The sequence below is a fragment of the Xyrauchen texanus genome, chromosome 31 (genome assembly GCF_025860055.1).
Source record: "Xyrauchen texanus isolate HMW12.3.18 chromosome 31, RBS_HiC_50CHRs, whole genome shotgun sequence".
Classification (NCBI taxonomy): domain Eukaryota; kingdom Metazoa; phylum Chordata; class Actinopteri; order Cypriniformes; family Catostomidae; genus Xyrauchen; species Xyrauchen texanus.
The window spans coordinates 29,346,617-29,366,759 of NC_068306.1; the positions used below are offsets into that span (position 1 = coordinate 29,346,617).

Consider the following 20,143-nt stretch of genomic DNA (forward strand, 5'->3'; position numbering starts at 1 on the left):
CCGCTCCCGTATCGATCTTAAAACTAACTGGGGTATCACCTATCTTAAGTAACACACTCCATTTAGCTTCTTCTGACTCATTTCTATTACTCACTGTGCCCAGATAAAAGCTGTCTTCACTCACTTCATTCGCCGTCACTTGTCTCACCGTTTTCGACTTGCACATTCTCGCCCAGTGTCCTTTTCTTTTGCATTTTCTGCATTCAGTATCTGCTGCTGGGCATTTTCTGATGTCTTTGTGTCCTGTCTTACCACACCTGCTACACTCGTTTTCTGTTTTCTCACCAGCTCTTTTATATTTCTCTTTCATCCAGGGCCGATTTGCCGCCTTTGATGAACGCCTGGAGGCTACCTCGTGCACGCTGTTTGTCGACTGACCCTCCTGCTTACTAACCTGCTGCGCGACATCCTCAGCTTGCCGCGTCATCTGCACCGCAGTTTCCAGGGTAAGTGCTGTCATTAGCTGCATCCTCCTAGAAAGCTCTTTATCATGAATTCCAACTACAAGTCTGTCTCTTATATGTTCGTTTCGACTTGCACCGAATTCACAGTTCTCACTGAGTTCGTAGAGGGCTCTGATATAGCACTCCGCATTTTCCCCGGGCCTCTGCACTCTCTGGTGAAAACACGCCCGCTCGTGTATTACGTTCTTTTTCGGCAAGAAATACTCGTCAAATTTTCCAAGCACCGTTTCGTACTCCTCAGCACTTTCCTCTGCTCCGAAGGTGAACGATTTGAAAATATTCTCAGCTTCAATGCCCATGGCATATATTAAAGTGCTTATCTGTACCTCTTTATCTTCTTTGCTCGGTTTTGTTGCGGTCCTGTAGCGCGCGAACCTCTGCCGCCACGTTGGCCATTCCGTTGGACGATCAAAGTTCAAACTTTCTGGTGGATGAAATTTCGACATATTGCTCTTCTCTTGTCTTTATACTTCTGACACCATGTCTTGTATGCATTTGCAAGGAGGCATTAATCGTATTTTGTCTGTTTATTGAAGAGCCACAGGGAACAACTGCACTCAGCTTGTTTACATCAGTATTCACACCCTTACTCTCTTGTATTACTCCAACCTGTAGTACTCCGTGAGTCCCCCTAGTGGGCTGGATATAACACCATAACTAAGATTGGTAATTTACAATACCCTGACATTCCCCTTCTCTAATTGCCCTTCAAGGGAACAAAAATACAATTTGCAAACACAGTGTGACCAGGGTCTCATTCCCAATCTAATGACTTGTTTGAGTTGGTTCTTGAGGATGTACAGCAAGAATCATACAGCGGTTCCCGAACAAGTCACTCTTATGAACCGGTTCTTTTAAGAGAATCAAAAACATGTCAGAGCCCTTCAGAAAAAGGGTAATTGGCAAAACATCTACTGTAACTCTAGCCTGTAGCGGATAAAAACATGCATTTTTAAAGGCCAGTTATATCTATATGTTGCTTGCAAATATATTGCAAATAAATATATATACAGAACTAACAATGCGCAATACTTTTACAGTTTCTATTAATCTTAGTTCATGTTAATTTCAAAACATAAATTTTATTCATCAAAACATACAGAAAATAAATTTCTCATATCAAAAGTTGTGTGTTTACATTAGTAAATGCATTATGAACTAACAATGCATTATGAACTTACAATAAACAATTGTATTTTAACTAACTAATATGAACAAAGATTAATAAAAGCTTTAAATAATATATTGTTAATTGTATGATCATGATGCCTAATGCATTAACTAATATTAACGAATAGAACCTTATTGTAAAGTTTTACCAAAAAATGACAATTTAAAAAGTGTCAGAGATAGATTTATTATGGTTTTTCTAAGGACCCGTCAATGCACACCTGTGTCAGATGCTTGTGGAGTGTCTCATATGCATCGTATCATAAACATACAGTTTTTAGGTCGTTGTGTCAAGTTAAACATAGTTTGAAGCTTAGAAAAACACGTCTTGAGATCCCTGCATTCATATTTACGCTCCATCAATCTGTGTTTGAATGCAAGAACGTGTTCTCATCTTGTGTATATAGGGGTGTAAAAATATTGTATCGCATTGTATAGTACAATATAACACTCACGATTCAATAGCATATGAATTGTGTTACATAAAAAAAATGTAACTCAAAACACTGATTCGTTCAGTAAGCTCATTCAATCTATTAAATGTTCTTTCCCAGACCACCTTATGTCTTTGAAGGCAGAAAATTCACCAAAGCAGTCAAGAATTTTACAAAAGTGGGACATACAAGTTGTGCAACCTTCACATGCTATCAGAATTTTAAGTTCCCCGTCTGTCACTCACTTCGACGATGTGTCGAAGAAGCGACACTAGGGGTCTCTCTTGAGAGCCTTTTGCATCTCTGATCTATGAGAAAAGGCCAATGAGAAATTGGCAGACAGAATTTGCATGTCCCACCCCCGGATATACGGGTATGAAGGGAGGGAAATGCATTCAGAAATTTTCTTTGGAGCCGACCGGTTGTGTATGCAGCGAGCTGCAACCCAGATAGCAATAAGTCGGCGGGCCGCTGGCGGTGCTCTGGCGGCAGTAGAAGCGGCAGAATGGCGATAACGCAAACACGTTTGACGGCGCACCGCCGGCGGCAGCCGCTTTTTAAAAGCTGTTATATCGAAGGCGGACATTCCGCGGAGCGTCGGAGGCAAACGTTTTTTCCGAGCGATCTGCCGCCGCTTATTGTATATATATATATATATATATATATATATATATATATATATATATATATATATTTATAGCATGCAGTTTATCAAGAATAATGATTGATCAAACCAGACAAATTTCCATTTGGCGTTTTAATTCCACATTTTAAAGTACAGTAACTGTCATTGAAACAAGATGTCTGATCACTGAAATATAAATAACAGAAAAATACAAACATTATATATACACACACACACACTAAAGAACATGCAGGTTTCCAATTCAATTTTGGTAAAAAAAAAATTTTTTGTTTAAAAAACACTATTTTACAATAATTGTTAATAATATAAAGAGGTCAGCTCTGGGATGAAAATAATTACCAGTAAACATAAACAATGAGGATATTTGGTACCAAAGAAAGTGCAGGATACCAAATAAATTGAGGTATAACATCATATTTACAAGTCATTTCTAACAATAGGTTAAGTGGTAATAATTTAGAGTAAAGCTCTGGAGTAGAATATACCATTATAACTGCAATGCTGACCTGTGGCACAAGGATTTACAAGCTATATTTAACAATAGAATAACAGTTAAGCAATGTGACAGAATGAAAGTAGAATTTTTGGTACTAGTTAATGTGCAATATCAAGTATCAGAGGTATGAAATAGGATTTACAAACTATAATAGAATCGTTAAGCACTGACGGAATGAAATAAGCCAATACTAAAGTCACGGTAAGTAGAATATTTGATACCAGATAATGTGCAAATATCAAGTATTAGATGTATAATCTAGGATTTACAAGCTATATTTAAAAATAGAATAGTTAAGCACTGTAACAATGAAATAAGCAGCAAATTGTATATTAAATAATTGAAATCTTTGGTATCAAAGAATGTGCAGGATAACAGGTATAATATACATTTTGACATTCAACTTACACATGACAACAAGTGGGAATAAATATAATTAACAGCAGAAAATCTGGCTGTAGAGAACACAGCCAGTCAGAATGTCTGGAGAGGTTGGGGACTGCGTGGCATAGTGGGCTAAGAATCACCGGTTTTCCCCGACCTCCAGTATGAGGCAGTGCAAATTGGCATATCTTCAGTGATTCCTCGTGCGCCTGTATAAAAGGACAAACCATCCCATATTCATCCAAGGAAAAAAAAAACAAAAGAGCAATTTCCACAGTGAACAGTGTGGATTGGGTGAGTGTAGTCTGACACTTTTAGCAGGCTTTTTAAGGGGTCTTGATGTTACTGACTGCAGGATAAAGAAAGGGTTCCAGTTGTCAGTGATGCTGGGGTGTCAGTAGTCAGCCTAGGTTTAAGGGGTCGGCTGTGGGTCCCTCTCAGCTGTGCGGCGCCTTTTTCCACCTTCATGTTCAGATGCTCCTTTCAGGTAACGCGTAATGTTAACCTGGATCGCCTCATCAGTGGCATCCTGGGTTGCCGGGTTCTTCCGGATGGCTCCTGTAGAAAATAAAGATCTGTCATTCCATTTGAATGGCATAAGGTCATACACATCTACTTAAATATAAAAAAATATCCAACTTACTTTGAACAATGGTCTTCAGGAACATGTCTCTAAAACATGCTTTATCCCCTACACCAGTCCAGGTTGTATTGATGGAAAGGTGATTAGAGAAGATACTCTGAAGCATTCGCCACACGGTTGTCTTTAGGTCCCTCCCACATTTGATTGCCAAAAACCGAAGCTGAAAATACAAAAAAAACATGTTACAAATTACATTTCTCTGAAGCTTCTCAGAAATTTAAAATGTGACAGGCTGTGGATTCAGACTGTAGAATATGCAGTGTACGATCTTCATTTTACTTTTTAGATTACCCTATGGCGTTATAAACGAAATCGGCACACTTACAAATCATTGCTGGAGCTCTTTATCCTACCTCAAACTGTTGTCAAGCAACGCCAAATCTTCCTGGGTGTCTAGGGGGGAGTAACAGATCCCCTGGCAGGGATAACTCTCCAACAGACACATTGGCACTGAAATATTGCAGCATAGCATTTTATTGTCCATGCTACGCACAACATCGCCAAACTCCAAGACGTCGCAGCATTAGGGTTTGATCTGCACCTACAGGGGTTCCCAGAATAAAAGTAGTCAGTCCTGGTCCTTCAACTACTAAACTATGACATTTATATCTAGGTCTACTACATGTACAGGTGGCCCCAGTGGGAATTAAACCAACAACCACAGGTGTTGATTGCAAGTTGTACCTGATTGCTCAGTGCGAGCAAATGTCTTCAACATTGTCCCAACTTGCTTCACCTGCTCTTGAAGTGAGCCGCTGTCACCTGGGAAGTAACAATATATTGATTAGCAATACACTAAATATAATAGTAATATAATATAACCACAATTATCATACCAGTAACTTTCCCTGTAATTTCTATCCACAGTATGTTATGCATGGCATACAAGTTCATAATGAAGAACCCTTATGATAACATCAATTTCATTTTTTTTCTTTGAAGCAGAATATTTGTTTGTAAAGGGGAGGAAAAAGAAAATAATGAAATATTGGTATACAGATTTTGGTTGATATATCATACTGTACAGTGAAATTTGCTATTGTTATATCCCTACTTGCCTGAAGGACGGATAGATCAGGCAAATCTCCAGTCAGGCCTTTGTAGCGAGTATGCTCCTTTGAATAACACTTTCATGAGTGGGAAGTTGCATATCCACAGGTATTTTAATTCAAACATGCAACATATTGGCCCTGCGATGGACTGGCCACCTGTCCAGGGTGTCCCCCGCCTTTCGCCCAATGTTAGCTGGGATAGGCTCCAGCCCCCCGCGACCCTGTACACAGGATAAGCGGTTGACGATGGATGGATGGATGGATGCAACATATTGTAATAAATCTACAATATTCAGCCTTTACCTTACACCCTCGGTTGTTGCTCTACACTTTTATTATATTAAATACTTATTTATATAGCTTGCTCACTGTATAATCATGATAGCCTAATACTTATAACACAAGATTGCATCTTAAACGAATGACTGAGTTGAAAACTTGAATAAGAACGCATTTGACACAGAGGGGACCAGCTAGGGAAACTTACCTGCCTACAATAACTGTTCATTTGATTTGAGTAACATTAAACATGAATAACCTTAGCCGAGTCCCCAGGAACATCGGGCTATTAAAGTAACAAGCCTGTAACTGCGGTCTTATCAATTCTAGCTTCACCATACACTCAAACTGTGAGGTTTATCTGCTTTCCTCGTGGACCTGTAGCACAATGCCCTGACAGTGACTTCACCTGTGCCCTGATCTTTATTAGAAACTGAGAGGAGAGCAAGTTAATATAATTTATATTACAATTATCACAAAAATTAACAAACAGTCTGCTTTAAAACTAAGAAAAAACAAGCTTCTATATTAACCTTACGTAAAAAATGAACACGTGGCGAACTAGCTTAGCCGCTATCTGCCGGCATACCACATTAGATTAAAATACTTACCCTTGTAGTTGTGCAGATAACTCGATATGTAGAGTTTAAAGCCCTTGTCCCTCTTGCTTGTCGGAGCAGGGGACCAGGCATCAACAATGCGATGAACATCGCTGACGCGTATTTTCGGAAGATTCTGGAGACATCGAGTGAAAACAGACATTTTGGGCGACGCGCAAGTAAACCGGAAACAGATATGGCGACAGCGGAACTTCACAGTTCAGTCTTTGTAATGTGTTTTAGCAATACATTTTTAACATTTATAATGCGTTTAGATTTTTTTTTTATTGCCTTTACAGGGACTTTAACACTTTCTTAAACATTTGTACAGGTCATAATTGCAAAACCTGTAAAAGGTAAAATAACAAAAAAAATCAAGGTTGGAAAAAAGTAGACATAAACGAAATTTCTGCGCAACTGTGAAACCAGAGGATAATTTCGCTTTTTCATTGAGTTTATCCTTCATGTCAAAACAGGGATTTTCATGTTTATGATAGATATCACCATGGTTGAAAATTAATAAAAAAAATTAAAGTATACCCGAGATTTTGGCCATGTTGCAGATGTTTTTCACTATTCACTGATAGTCAGTCAGGCATTCGTGAAAATTCTAACTTCATCAATTTATTCTGCTAAATTGTTCATACCATGAATTAAATATCTATTTTAAAACCTAATAAGAATCATAAAGATATTTATTGCCAAGTAAGTTTTACAAAAGGAATTATTTTTGGTTTATTGGTGCATGTCTCAAATGTGCAGCAATGTAAACAATTTTCAAGTGCATAAAATAATTCAATATATTTTACATATATTACTGTATAATCGCTTCAGAGTTTCAAAGTAATTTAAATGTCATTTCCTAAACCTTACCTTATCATGGAATCAAGAGTCAAGACTCTGTTATAAACCCTAATGGCTTTGGAGCAAAAAATAACAATAGCCAACATGGCTGGTCGATTTTGAGAGTAGAAATCCTTGTATTTCAAAGCGGCTTGCCGCCAGCCGCCCGCTGTCGATCAGCCCGAGGCAACCGCCAGAGAAAATGAAGCGGGCGGCCCGCCAGTGGGACATTCATCCCCGCCAGTGGGACGCACCTATAGCCGACAGCTTAGGGACGGCGGCAAAAAGAAGCCGTGCGGATATTTTTTGCTATCTGGGAAGTCACACACTGTTCCTCCCATCTCTGAGCGATTGCTGTTGGATCTACGGCGCATATCAGTGGCTTTCTCCTTCTCTGCACGGCAGTGCAGCTTTGCCCCTGGGTGTTTCGACAGCACAGTTAAAAGAGTTATTTTCTCTAAAAGAACATATACACAGCTGGCATTGAACGTCCTTTTCAGGACGCGTCTTTATAAAGATGTCCTTCCGCCCTGTGTAGTTCCTGGATGCGGTAGAGTGCTCTCCGCTCCTGATGGCCACAGGCACTGTCTCGTCTGTCTGGGCAGCGATCACACCGAGGCAAGGCAGCGTTTGTGGATGGTTCATGTTCTCATTGCGAGAACATGACCATGGCAACGTTGCTGCCGCCCCCTCCTTCTTCACACTGGATTGAGGATGACCCAGCTGGCGATGGAGACGATTTGTGGATGGCAGCGAACACGTTTTCGCCAGGTACGTCCCTGCGAATCATCCGCCCCCCGACACGCTCGTTGACTTCCGTCCGGGCTCGAGGTAACAGAGGCTCGCCTCACGGCCAGCCTGCTTATTTTCTTGAGCCCCCCGTGCCGGATGAGCTCACCGCTGCATCGGAGAGTGGTCCGACATCTGATGCGGATGACTCGACTGGGATGCCGCCTTCGGGACAGCACGCCTAGTCTGAGGCTGATGCCCAGATGTCATGCTTGAGACCGCTTCAGCACTGGCTCCAGACTCGAGTCCTGAGACATGCATGGCATCGTGGCACGCACCGTGTGTTCATCACCCCCGCCTGCCACCACACTTTCAAACCCTGGACAGACCTCTGCTTTCTACTGACAGCAGTCCCCTTGCAGCAGGTGTCCCGATGCGTCCTGGTCACCACAGATGCCTCCAAATTGGGTTGGGGCGGCATGTGCAATGGACACGCAGCCGCGGGCCGTTGGAAAGGGGCCCTGCTGTGCTGGCACATCAACTGCCTAGAGTTGTTGGCTGTACTTTTCAACCTGCGGAGGTTTCTCCTGCTAATTCAGGGCAAACACGTCTTGATCCAATCAGACAACACCACCATGGTAGCGTACATAATTCGCCAAGGTGGTGTACACTCCTGTCACATGTCACAGCTCGCCCGTCGTCACCTCCTTTGGAGCCAGCAGCGACTCAAGCTGCGTGCCACTCACATCCCGGGCAACCTCAACGTGGTAGCGGACGGGCTATCACGACAACGCTTGCCCAGTGGAAAGTGGAGGCTTCACCCCCAGTCGGTCCAGCTGATTTAGGAACGGTTTGGCAAAGCCCAGGTAGATCTGTTCACCTCCTGAGAAACCTCCCACTGCCTGCTCTGGTATGCCCAAACTGAGGCTCCCCTCGGGGCAGATGCTCTGAAACACAGCTGTTTGCACATAGCACCCTTTCCCTCCGCTGAGGTAATACAGAGTGCCTGTACCCCAGGAGATCCCACGAAATTGGCTCACTGGATGACTCCTCCCTAGCCCTCTGATCCGCGAATTCAGCAGAGGAATTCGCCGACCAAGACCAATGCGGGTACTCAATTTACCCTGTACTGGAATAGGTGCTCCTCAGGACAGGCTCCCACATGGACTTTTCCCCCTGTGCGTATTTTCCGCGGTACTGTCCCCCTGCTAGCAGACACGCGTCTCCCTTGGGCAGTCCTCACGGACCCCCGTTCGCCGTGTTTGTAGCAACTCCTCCCTCCCAGTGAGGTAGGATCTACCACCGTGCCATTCCCCACATGTGACCTAAAAGCCAATGTGATGTATTTCATCACTCTTTACCTCCCCCAGTCTGGGTAGGTGTGATCTCCGTAGGGTCTTTCCCCCCCTGAAAGAATAGGAAAACTTGGAACGATCACCTTCCCGAGTGCGTATGATAGCGTTAAGATGGCCCCAGCCGCTTTAACTCTATGCGAGAAACATAGAGAGCAAAAAGGCACGGATTGCCCGGCCTGCTCCCATGCTTGACATGTAGCCTTGTACCCCCCTGTCGGGGGTAAAGAACCAGAAGGCTTTGACAATTTTATGGGGCGTTGGGGAAGGGTATGTGCAGCATGGCACAGTTGGTCGCTTTGGCATGTAAAATAACTGCCCGCTGCGGTGTCAGCAGTACACGGCTCAGCACATGGCATGATTAAAATTGGACCCCTAGTGTCACATCTTCAGCACAACGTCGAAGTGAGTGACAGACGGGGAACGTCTAGGTTACGGATTTAACCTCCGTTCCCTGATGGAGGGAACGAGACATTGTGTCCTCCCGGCCACGTCGCTGAACCAAGTCACTGTTGCGGCCGAACCTCATTGTCGGCTACTCCTGAATGAAACAGATGCATTTCCCTACCTTTATACCTGTATGTCCGGGGGCGGGACATGCAAATTCTGTCTGCCAATTTCTCATTGGCCTTTTCTCATAGATCAGAGATGCAAAAGGCTATCAAGAGAGACTCCTAGTGTCGCTTCTTCAACACAACATCTCGTTCCCTCCATCAGGGAATGGAGGTTACATCCGTAATCTAGACGAATTCATTCAGACAGTAGTAAAGCCCAAACCATGTTTATTGGCAGACACAATGAAGGTTCCACTCGCTGATACAGCAAGATCACTTTTGTTTTGCTACAACTACTTCTTGCTTGTTTTATTGCCACTTCCGCTCAAAGGACCTCTTGGCTTCCTAGTTTTGAGGGCTGTAGTTGTTTTTGGGGGGAGATAATATTATATAAACTGTACTGAGCAATTGTTATCAGTCATTCAACATGTCTCCTCAGAGAACATTGTGTCAAGAATAATACATATCACATTTGCTGAACATGTGTAAAGCATTCAGAAAATACGAGAATTACAAAATACAGAGAGAGAGAAATGAATCGTGGCTTTAGAATATTTTTCTGTGGAGTGCATCTCTTTTGTGGCCAAATAATGTTTTGAATGCTTACTGTGAATAAATGAATAAATACTAACAATAAAAATTATTTGCATTAAATTTGCAGATTGTACATGTACAAGTACATTCATTTGTCCTCGATTAAATGATATCTATTTAGCTGTGGGATGTAGAACCTCATTAAAACAGAGAAAAATAAATAAAGCAATTTTGAGTATGATATAGCTATGTAAAAAACTTTTCTCATTTACGTATTTACATTTAATTCAGTTTACACATTTATTATTCACTATGTAAATATTGTAGTTACATTTACAAGTGAAATCTCAGAGACTGCAACATACAGAAGGTTTTGGTGGGGAATTTATTCAAAACAAAAACAACATTATTCAGCAAGGTTACATGGAAATGGTGCCTCAAAACCCTGATTCCAAATTCGGACTCTAATTGGTTGTTTTCAAACCCTTAACAAAAAAAAAAACAACAACAACAACAGCCAGAATAAATTTACACCTAAACACACAGACCCCAATTTTTTGTCACTGCTGTAATGTATTTTCAAATATATTTTGTTTTTGTTTTTTGTACTTTACCACCACACCGAAGCATACCGCCAGCATTAACAATGTATGCACTGATTAATCATCCTGGAATTTTCTGTATTGATCACACATGGACTTCCATACATACACAAACACACTTGCTTTCACACTCCACATAGAACTTCCTGCTAATGCTGAAACGGTCACTTAAAATGCTGTCCATAAGAAGGCAACCTAAACAATGATTACTATTATTCATCAGTCAGATTACTTCATGTCTGCATGCAAAAAAGAAAATGCTGTGTAGGAAAAGGTTTTTTGGCAATTTTATCCTTCGTAGTCAGCCAAGCAGATACATCAAGAGGAAGTAAATGTGCTTTTCCTATTCCCAAGACACAGTGGACAAATTTACACAATGAAACATGTAGTTAAGAGGGGCTGTGCTAAAAAAAAACACCCAGACATCAACCAAGCCTACCCCTATCTTCTCCCATGTGTCTCCTAGCGCTACATCTGGTGAGCGACAGAGGGGTAGTTTCTCAGACAAACGGTAACAGAGTGGTGCAGAACTCTTCCCCTGCTCGCTGGATCAGCAGCAGATACATGACTGTGGGCACAGAGAGTCCAGGAAATTCCTTCAGACGTTGGAGCAGGGATATTGGCTTGCGTGTCTGTTATTGGAAAAGCTGACAGGGTTGGAAGGGGGGATTGTAACTGCCTGGAGTCAGTCGGAAACATAAATAGAGAGAGAAAACAGGCCTCATGCTGTCTTTTAGTGGTGTCTTGGTCTTCTTTTATCTTCCAGTCACATCCTCTTTTTCTATGTGAACTAGCTGGGACTTCAGGTTGAGAGTCATGGTAAGGATGGTAAGTTGTCCTTCATTGTTTCTGACTTGTGTTTTTATGTGAATCAATGCATGTGACTTTCTGGCAGGCGGAGAGACAGGGCTGTGCTTAATGTGAACTGCTACTTCATTGTTTTCGGGGGTGTATAGAAGTTTTCTATGTACTTTAGAGTAGTTTGGATTGTTGCTGTGTTATTTTTATCTCTCTCTCTCTCTCTTTCAGCTTCTCTTCTATTCAGTTGAGATGTATCGGATTATTCTAGCACTGCATTGCACTCTCAGAGTAGATGCTTATGTTAATTGGAAGTGAGGAGAAAAACTTTGAAGGTGTTGTGCCAGAAGTTCTCTCAAATGTAGTCTCAGCCCATAGTCTGCTTATTGTCCATTTGCTAAACATTTTATTAATATCACACACAAAAATGGAAAACACTTTCTCGTTCTGGCAAGCTATAATGTGATTGGCTGACTTTCCACTTGCTACTGGATAAGTGCAACAAGCACTTTTGTGTATGAAATAACCCCTGGATTTGCCAAAATGCACCAGGTCAGTGGAATAAAATCTATGAAAGATATTCAGAGATGTGTTTGAGACACTAAGTAGCACGTAAACTAGACTGGATTCACTGTGAAATCGGTGACAGTATGCTGAAATAATTTTAGCTGAAATCTGTCTGTGCGTAATGAAATTTGAAGCACTGCCCTCAGCAGCCAAAGCTGGAAGTGTTGTTAGGTTTATGGGCAGTATCGCAGCTGAAATGTCCACAGAGTGGTGCCAAAGGCAGGTTGTATTTTTTGTTTAAACGCTATAATACAGTCAACAGGAACGCTTGTTTTATTAACCCAAGCCCCAATCCTAAACCTAAAAGTCAGTGGAGTGAAAATGTAATTTTAGAGGGAACATAAAACATCTGAATCACGGTTATCATTAATTACATGAAAGTGATTTCTTTCTGATTTCCATGGGACTAAAATTCACGTCTTTGAGGTTGCTCGCACACTGCGTTATCACTAGCGCTACAGGAAAAGGCACAAGTCTTATAAAATTCCAGTAACATTTGAAATTATGCTAAAATGTCTGATGGGAGATGGGGCTAGTCAGTAACTCAGTAACTGCCTCTCCATTATTTATTTTTTTCCACATTGGCCTATTCTGGTATCATCTTTTTTTAATTGGCTTGTAAAAACAAACCTCTGATTGATCGCTTGGCACATCAGTCGAACAGTTTCTTCCAGTTTAAGTAGGTAATTCATGTCCAGAATAAGCAGCAATTTGCCATTTAATCAAAGGTTTGGCTACCAAAACTATTAAAACAGTCAAACAAAAGGTTCTCCGTCTCACCTCCGTCTCATCTCTTTTTCTCTTATTCTCGTGTCTGATTTCCTCTAGAGATGCTAGGCACTAGTACTGCTATATTTACCCATAGCACTGCCTCCCTACATTTGGTTTCAATTATTTTGGCACTCTGGGAAACATGCTACTATAAATAAGTAGCAACAGTGTTCACTGTGAAAAGATTGCAGAGTTACTTGCAGGGTTGACAACGCTGTTTTACGTTGGAGGTCGTCCGACAACGCAAAAGCGATCGGACACTGTAAGAAAGGTGGCTGAAGGCTTGGCAGGTGGTGGCTGTCGATTGTTGCTGTTGTGATTCTCTTTGACAATGTCAGTTTGGAGTGGATAGGGCTGATAAGGAGGGAAGGAGGGGGCGGGACTTTGTCTGGGAGTAAAGGAAACAGCTGTGAATGTTATGGAATGTTTGGTTACTGCATGGCCTTTTTAGTCAGAGTCAAAAACAGCTTTTACTCTCCCTGGACATGACCAGAATCCAAAAATGTAAACTGGCTTGGAATCCATCTCTGGAAGCTTTTAAAGATTCCATTGAGGTTTGGAGTAGAGAAATAAGCAATAAGTGAAAATCATTTGGTATACATACTGTATATATACACCATATCCATGTACCATAGTATTTACAGGGCATGAGATTACCAGGCTACATGTTCAAAATACCGTGGCATTTACATTGTATTCTAAGGTACTTTGAAGAATACCTAGGTAATACAATGGTGCAAGTACAAAAAATATGCAATTACTATGGTAAAATAAAAAAAATAAAAAAGAATCATGGTAATACATTAACATTGTGCATTTTGTTAATGTAGTTCCAAAGACAATAGTGGATTACATGTTATATGATTTGTTTTTCATATACATATTAGTATAGTTGGTTGAATATATGTGGCTACACTGTCAAAATCTTCCTCTGAAACATATATTTGAGCATATATCAAGTCAAGTCAAGTGAAGTTTTTATTGTCGTTCAACCATATACAGTTAGTACAGTACACAGTGTAACGAGACAACGTTCCTTCAGGTTCCAAACACTGAACCACATGAGACTACACAGACTAAATAACATACCTATATAAAGTGCACGTTCAAACGTTTGCAAAAAGTACTGGACAGTACAATAAATTACAAAAAATGAACAGGACAATGGGCACAGTGAGAGACAGTGCAGTGCCGACCAGTACACAGTAGTGCAAAAAGATGAAAGTTTCTAAAAATGCCAAATGTAAACATAACATACTATGAGATAGTGTTCTATGCACATAGCAGTTATTGAGGTAGCAGCCAGGTATAAAGTGACACTAATGAATGTGCAACTCAGGACACGTGTGTGTGTGTTACACAGCCTGGCCATGAGGGCCCGAATGGTTCGGTACCTTTTGCCAGACGGCAGGAGGGTGAAGAGTTTGTGTGAGGGGTGTGTGGGGTCATCCACAATGCTGGTTGCTTAGCGGATGCAGTGTTTTTTGTAAATGTCTTTGATGGAGGGAAGAGAGACCCCGATGATCTTCTCAGCTGTCCTCACTATCCACTGTAGGGCTTTGCGGTCTCTTTTGCAAGTCCCAAACCAGGCAGTGATGCAGCTGCTCAGGATGCTTTCAATGGTCCCTCTATAGAATGTAGTGAGGATGGGGTGGGAGATGTGCTTTCCTCAGCCTTCGAAGAAAGTAGAGACGCTGCTGGGCTTTCTTGGTAATAGAGCTGGTGTTGAGGGACCAGGTGAGGTTCTCCACCAGGTGAACACCAAGGAATTTGATGCTCTTGACGATTTCCACAGAGGAGCTGTCAATGTTCAGCAGATAGTGGTCACTCTGTGCTCTCCTAAATTCAACAACCATCTCTTTTTTTTTTGTTCACATTCAGAGACAGGTTGTTGGCTCTACACCAGTCTGTTAGCAGCTGCACCTCCTCTCTGTATGCTAACTCGTCGTTCTTGCTGATGAGACCCACCACGGTCGTGTCATCGGCGAACTTAATGATGTGGTAATGATGTGGGGGGCCCAAGTGCTCAGTGTGGTGGTGGTGGAGATACTGTTCCCGATCCGGACTGACTGAGGTCTCCCTGTCAGGAAGTCCAGGATCCAGTTGCAGAGGGAGGTGTCCAGGCCCAGCAGGTTCAACTTTCCAATCAGATGCTGGGGAATGATTGTGTTGAATGCTGAGCTGAAGTCTATGAACAGCATTCGAACATATGAGTCCTTTTTATCTAGGTGGGTGAGGGCCAGATGGAGGGTGGTGGCGATGGTGTCGTCTGTTGAATGGTTTTGACGATACGCGAACTGCAGTGGGTCTAGTTAGGGGGGCAGCTGAGTCTTAATGTGCCTCATGACGAGCCTCTCGAAGCACTTCATGATGATGGGTGTGAGTAGACGGGACAGTAGTTGTTGAGGCAGGGACACTGAAGACTTCTTTGGCATGGGGACGATGGTGGTGGCCTTATATATTATTATCATTACATGTTCTGATATATGTACTGTATAAATACACACACACAAACAAACACACACACACACACTCACACAGAGTAGGGGAAAAGAAGAATTTCAGCAGTGAGTAGCTTTTCAAGTTTTTCCGCCTGGCTTTAGGACCCAGCGAAAAACCTTGGATGGCAGAGAAAATCATCGTATTAGAACTACGCCTGTGAAAAAATTAAAACAGTGGATACAACGCAGTTGCGAACTATAAATGCAGATTAACAAAATTCGCAAAAGTCTGTGTATACATAAACAACAAACCAAACGCAGTTAACTAATGCATTCTACTGTCTGTCACTAAAGAATGGCCTCAGCTGCTAAACTGCTGTACTTTCCAAGATTTGATATAGGCACAGACCAAGGATCTCTCACATTGAAACTGAAAACATTGAAATTTACAGCCAAAGTTGTAACTAATAAAACCAAAAAAAAGACAAAATATTTTTTTGAACAATCCCAGCAAATGGTGCCAGTGATGACTATGATAAGGCCATACAAGTTCTGACAGAATACTTCAATCCGAGTCACAATGTTCAGTATGAAATATACACCTTGAGACAAGCTAATCAAGTCAGGAGAGACAATTAATGCCTTCCACACCAGGTTAAGGCAGCTTGCAACAACCTGTGAATGTTCAAATGAAGAAAGAGAAATAAAATCTCAAATCATACTTACCTGTTCATCATCACGACTACGGAGGAGAGCACTATGAGACAGCAGTTTGACATTAAAATAACTTTTGGATCTAGCCATAGCATTTGAAGCGTCAGAAACACAGGCAGCTGGCATTGAAAATAACCCTCAGTAACACCAGGGGGCTGTCATGCAAATCATGTGGCAAACCAAATCATTTTGCACACTGTTGTTTCAGCAAACTACACATGGAACAAGACTCCAGAACACATACAAAACCACCACAAAGACAGAGTAGTACACATAAAGTGAGAACAATACAGATAAATGAAAACAGCCCACAAATAGACCAAGAGTCAACTGCAACTTCAAGTACTGACAATGATTATGTCTATGTCATACAAGCACTTTCAAAAATCAAACAACCAATGAAAAAATCTGGATATATCAACATCCTCTGGACATAGTAATTGACACTGGAGTCACAGTCAATCTTCTGGACAAACATGCCCATGACAGAGTAAAAATGATGACAAAACTGGAACCAACAAACAAGAAAATATTACCGTATGGAAAGCATCACCCAATTCCACTGCTTGGCAAGCCAACCACTGATGTTTCAGCTCATGGAAGAACCACTGAAGCAACATTCTATGTGGTTCACTACTCACAAAACAGCCTCAGAACTTGGACTCATTCATAGTGTCTACTCTGCAGACATATTTCAGACTAACCTTTCTGTTGCTGATCAGCTCACGACAATACCCATACGTTACGAAGGGCGTTGGAAAACTGAAAAGTGTTCAAGTTAAGCAACACATTGATGACAGTGTCAAGCCTGTCATCCTGCCCCATCATCGCATCCATTTACACATCCGTAAAAAGGTGGAGAAAGAACTGCAACTCCTCGAAGATCATGGCATCATAGAAAAAGCGGAAGTCCAACACCATGGGTCCCACCCATTGTAGCAATGCCTAAGCCCAAAAATCCAGAAAAGATACACATTTACATTGACATGCGCTTGCCAATCCAAGTTTTAGTCAGAGAGAGACACATTTCACCAACGGTGGATAACACCATCCACGATCTCAATGGAGCAGTGATGTTCTCTTGAGCTAGCACCTGAGTCCATTTTCATGTTGGACTGAGAAGGTACACAAGGCTCATCTTTGGTATCTCATCTCCAGCTGACGTCTTTCAAAATACCTTTCAACAGGTCCTGCAAGGTATCCCTGTAGTCAGACATTTCAGTGACGACATCCTGGTATATGGTACCACAGCAGATCCCCACAACAGATCTCTCGATGCAGTTTTTCATAGACTACATGAAAACAACCTATCAATCAAGGTCAAATGTGAATTCCACAAAACATCCCTGGATACTTGTTCTCCAATTGTGGCATCGAAGCTGACCCCCCAAAAATGTAGGCAATCACCTATATGATACCTCCACAAACTCAGAGTGAGATAAGAAGCATTCTAGAAATGGCCAATTACAGTGCAAGATTCATTCCTGACTATTCTTCAATCACACAACCTTTTAGAGAACACACAAAGAAAGGTTCCAAATGGCTTTGGGGTAAAGAGCAAGCAGATGCACTGACAACTCTTAAAGAAAGACCAGTCAATGACCCTGTGATGAGATACTTCCACCCTGAAAGAGAAACCAATGTGATTGTTGATGCTTGTCCAGTTGGCCTTGGTGCTATCTTGGCACAGAGAGACAAGAACACTAATCAAGCATATATTGTTGCTTATTTAAGCAGGGTATTAACAGAGGTACTCCCAGACAGAAAGATAAGCTCTTGTCATCGTCTAGAGCTGTGAACACTTCCATATATATCTCTATGGTGCTGAATTCAGCATGATCACAGACCACAAACCCCTAGAGCTAATATTTAACCATCCTGGCTGAGTTGCTGAGGGCTGACTATATGTCTCGCCCTCAGCAACTCCACATTTCCTCCATCATGGATGATGCTACTAATGCATTCCCTAAAGCCATGATGCTGGAGGAAATAAAGACTGCAACATCAGAGAATCGCCTGCTTCAGCATATCATCAACATTGCCCACACTGGTCAATGGCACACATTGCATGATCAATTCACCACAGAGCATAATCAGTCTATGATCTAAAATCATTCTACAATGTCAGAGAGGAGCTTACCATCCTGGATGACAGGAGTGTACTTCTCAGTGGACACCACATTGTCATGCCATGGGCCCTGCAATGCATAGCTCTTGAACTCACGCATGAAGGCCATTAGGTTTTAGTCAAAACAAAACAGCTGTTGAGAGAAAAAGTCTAGTTCCCAGGAATAGACAAACTTGCAGAACAACTAATATCAGCCTGCATTCCCTGTCAACCATCAACTGCTCACAGCAAATATCAACTGCTCCGGATGTGAGAGCTACCTGAAGGTCCATGGCAGAAAGTCTCTGTAGACTTTTGTGGTCCATTCCCCTCTGGTGACCATCTTCTAGTTGTTTTGGAGGAATATTCCAGATTCCTCTTTGTAGAGTTAACACCATCGACATTTGCACACACAGTCATTCCATTACCAGACAAAACATTCTCTACAGCAGGTATTTCCAAAGTAATGAAGTCGGATAATGGCCCTCCATTCTCTAGTCAAGGACTTGCCAACTTCACAACCCACCTTCGTATTCATCACCGCAATATCACCCCCTTCTGGCCACAGGCCAACGGTGAAGTTGAAAGATTCATGAGAACCCTCAAAAAGGCAACGTCCACTGTTGAAGGAAAATCATGGAAACAAGAGCTCCACAAATTTCTGAGAAACTATAGAGCAACCCCTCATCAAAAAACTAGGAAGTCCCCTGCTGAACTACTGTTTGGCAGACCCAACAACATCAAATTACCAGGCTTAAACGGTTCAGTGGTTAACGACACACTTCGACGCACAGATAGCTCCAAAAAGGAGAAGATAAAACAATATTCTGATAACAGGAAGAATGCATTACATTCATAGCTCAATGTGGGTTATGTTGTACTTCTTCGTGAAAGGACAACTCATGACTCCCTTCAACCCAAAATCCTACAAAGTCATAGAAATCAAGGGAACAATGTTCAAAGTTCACAGTTCAAAGAGGATGACACAATGTCACAAGTCACATATCTCATCTAAAACCTCTGAAAAAATTAACATCAGTTCAACTTAAAACTCTGACACTGTTGATGGGACAGATGATCCTGATGATATAGGTGGACCACAGGAGTCCCCCCAATTTACCTGAACATCCTGTACAAATGGAGAGAAGATATCCCAAAATAGAGATCAGAAAGCAACCCCCAAGACTGAAGGATTACTTAGACTGAGGCAAATGCCAAACAATACAAGGAAACATTCACTGAGTTCAGTTAAAGACTATTGTGTTTTAGGTCCTGTGTTAGTTTAAACTTTTGACATTTCCACCAAGCTAATTGCATTGCAGTGGTTTAGTCATAATTTGAAGTTAACAAAATAACACAAAAATATATATATTTTTTTTCAGTTATGTATGTATCCAAACTTACATGCTAATACTCTGGGTCAATTACTTTCTAAAACAAAGGAGGGATGTAATGTGGCACTATAGCTTTAAGAAAGTGTTTTCCCAGAACCGCTTGCTGTCGAATGCTGGTCAAGCAAGTGTGTCACTGTCTGAGCGGGATCCTACTAATCAGTAAAACATTTGTTCATCACACAAGGTTGTTGGTCTGAAGTCATTACAGCAACCAGGCCAATTTGGTTGCTTAGGGGACCTGTCTGGAGTCACTCAGCATACCCTGGATTCGAACTCGCAACTCCAGGGGTGGTATTTAGCATCAATACTCTCTGAGGTACCCAAGCCCCCCACAATTCTACTGAATTTTTTGTTTTTACCTTAAAGCGATATGGAGGAAATCAATCATATATCATGATATATATTGTTATTGTGATATAAAATTTTTGATATTTTGGTCATATCACCCACCCCGAAAATATATATATACACATGACGTCATATTGGAGAGAGTCATGCTAATGGATTTCTGCCATCTATTCTTGTCTCTAAAATCTCAGCTCTGTATTTAAGTAAGTGACCTATGACTCT

The 20,143-nt window shown here is 41.7% G+C and overlaps 1 protein-coding gene across 6 annotated transcripts in view; it reads left to right on the forward strand.

Moving 5' to 3' along the window:
- LOC127624630 (delta-sarcoglycan-like) overlaps window positions 1–20,143 on the forward strand; it is a 430,073-nt gene that overhangs the window by 170,065 nt on the left and 239,865 nt on the right. For 2 of the 6 annotated variants that reach the window (XM_052099429.1, XM_052099435.1), the window contains exon 1: window positions 11,242–11,609. The exons of 2 other annotated variants lie outside the window; for them this stretch is intronic. In XM_052099429.1, the coding sequence (XP_051955389.1) occupies window positions 11,598–11,609 (12 nt within the window). In that variant the 5' untranslated portion in view covers window positions 11,242–11,597. Of the gene's footprint in view, window positions 1–334; window positions 447–11,241; window positions 11,610–20,143 lie in introns of those variants that run through there. 2 more of the 6 variants (XM_052099434.1, XM_052099432.1) reach the window with 2 other exon arrangements.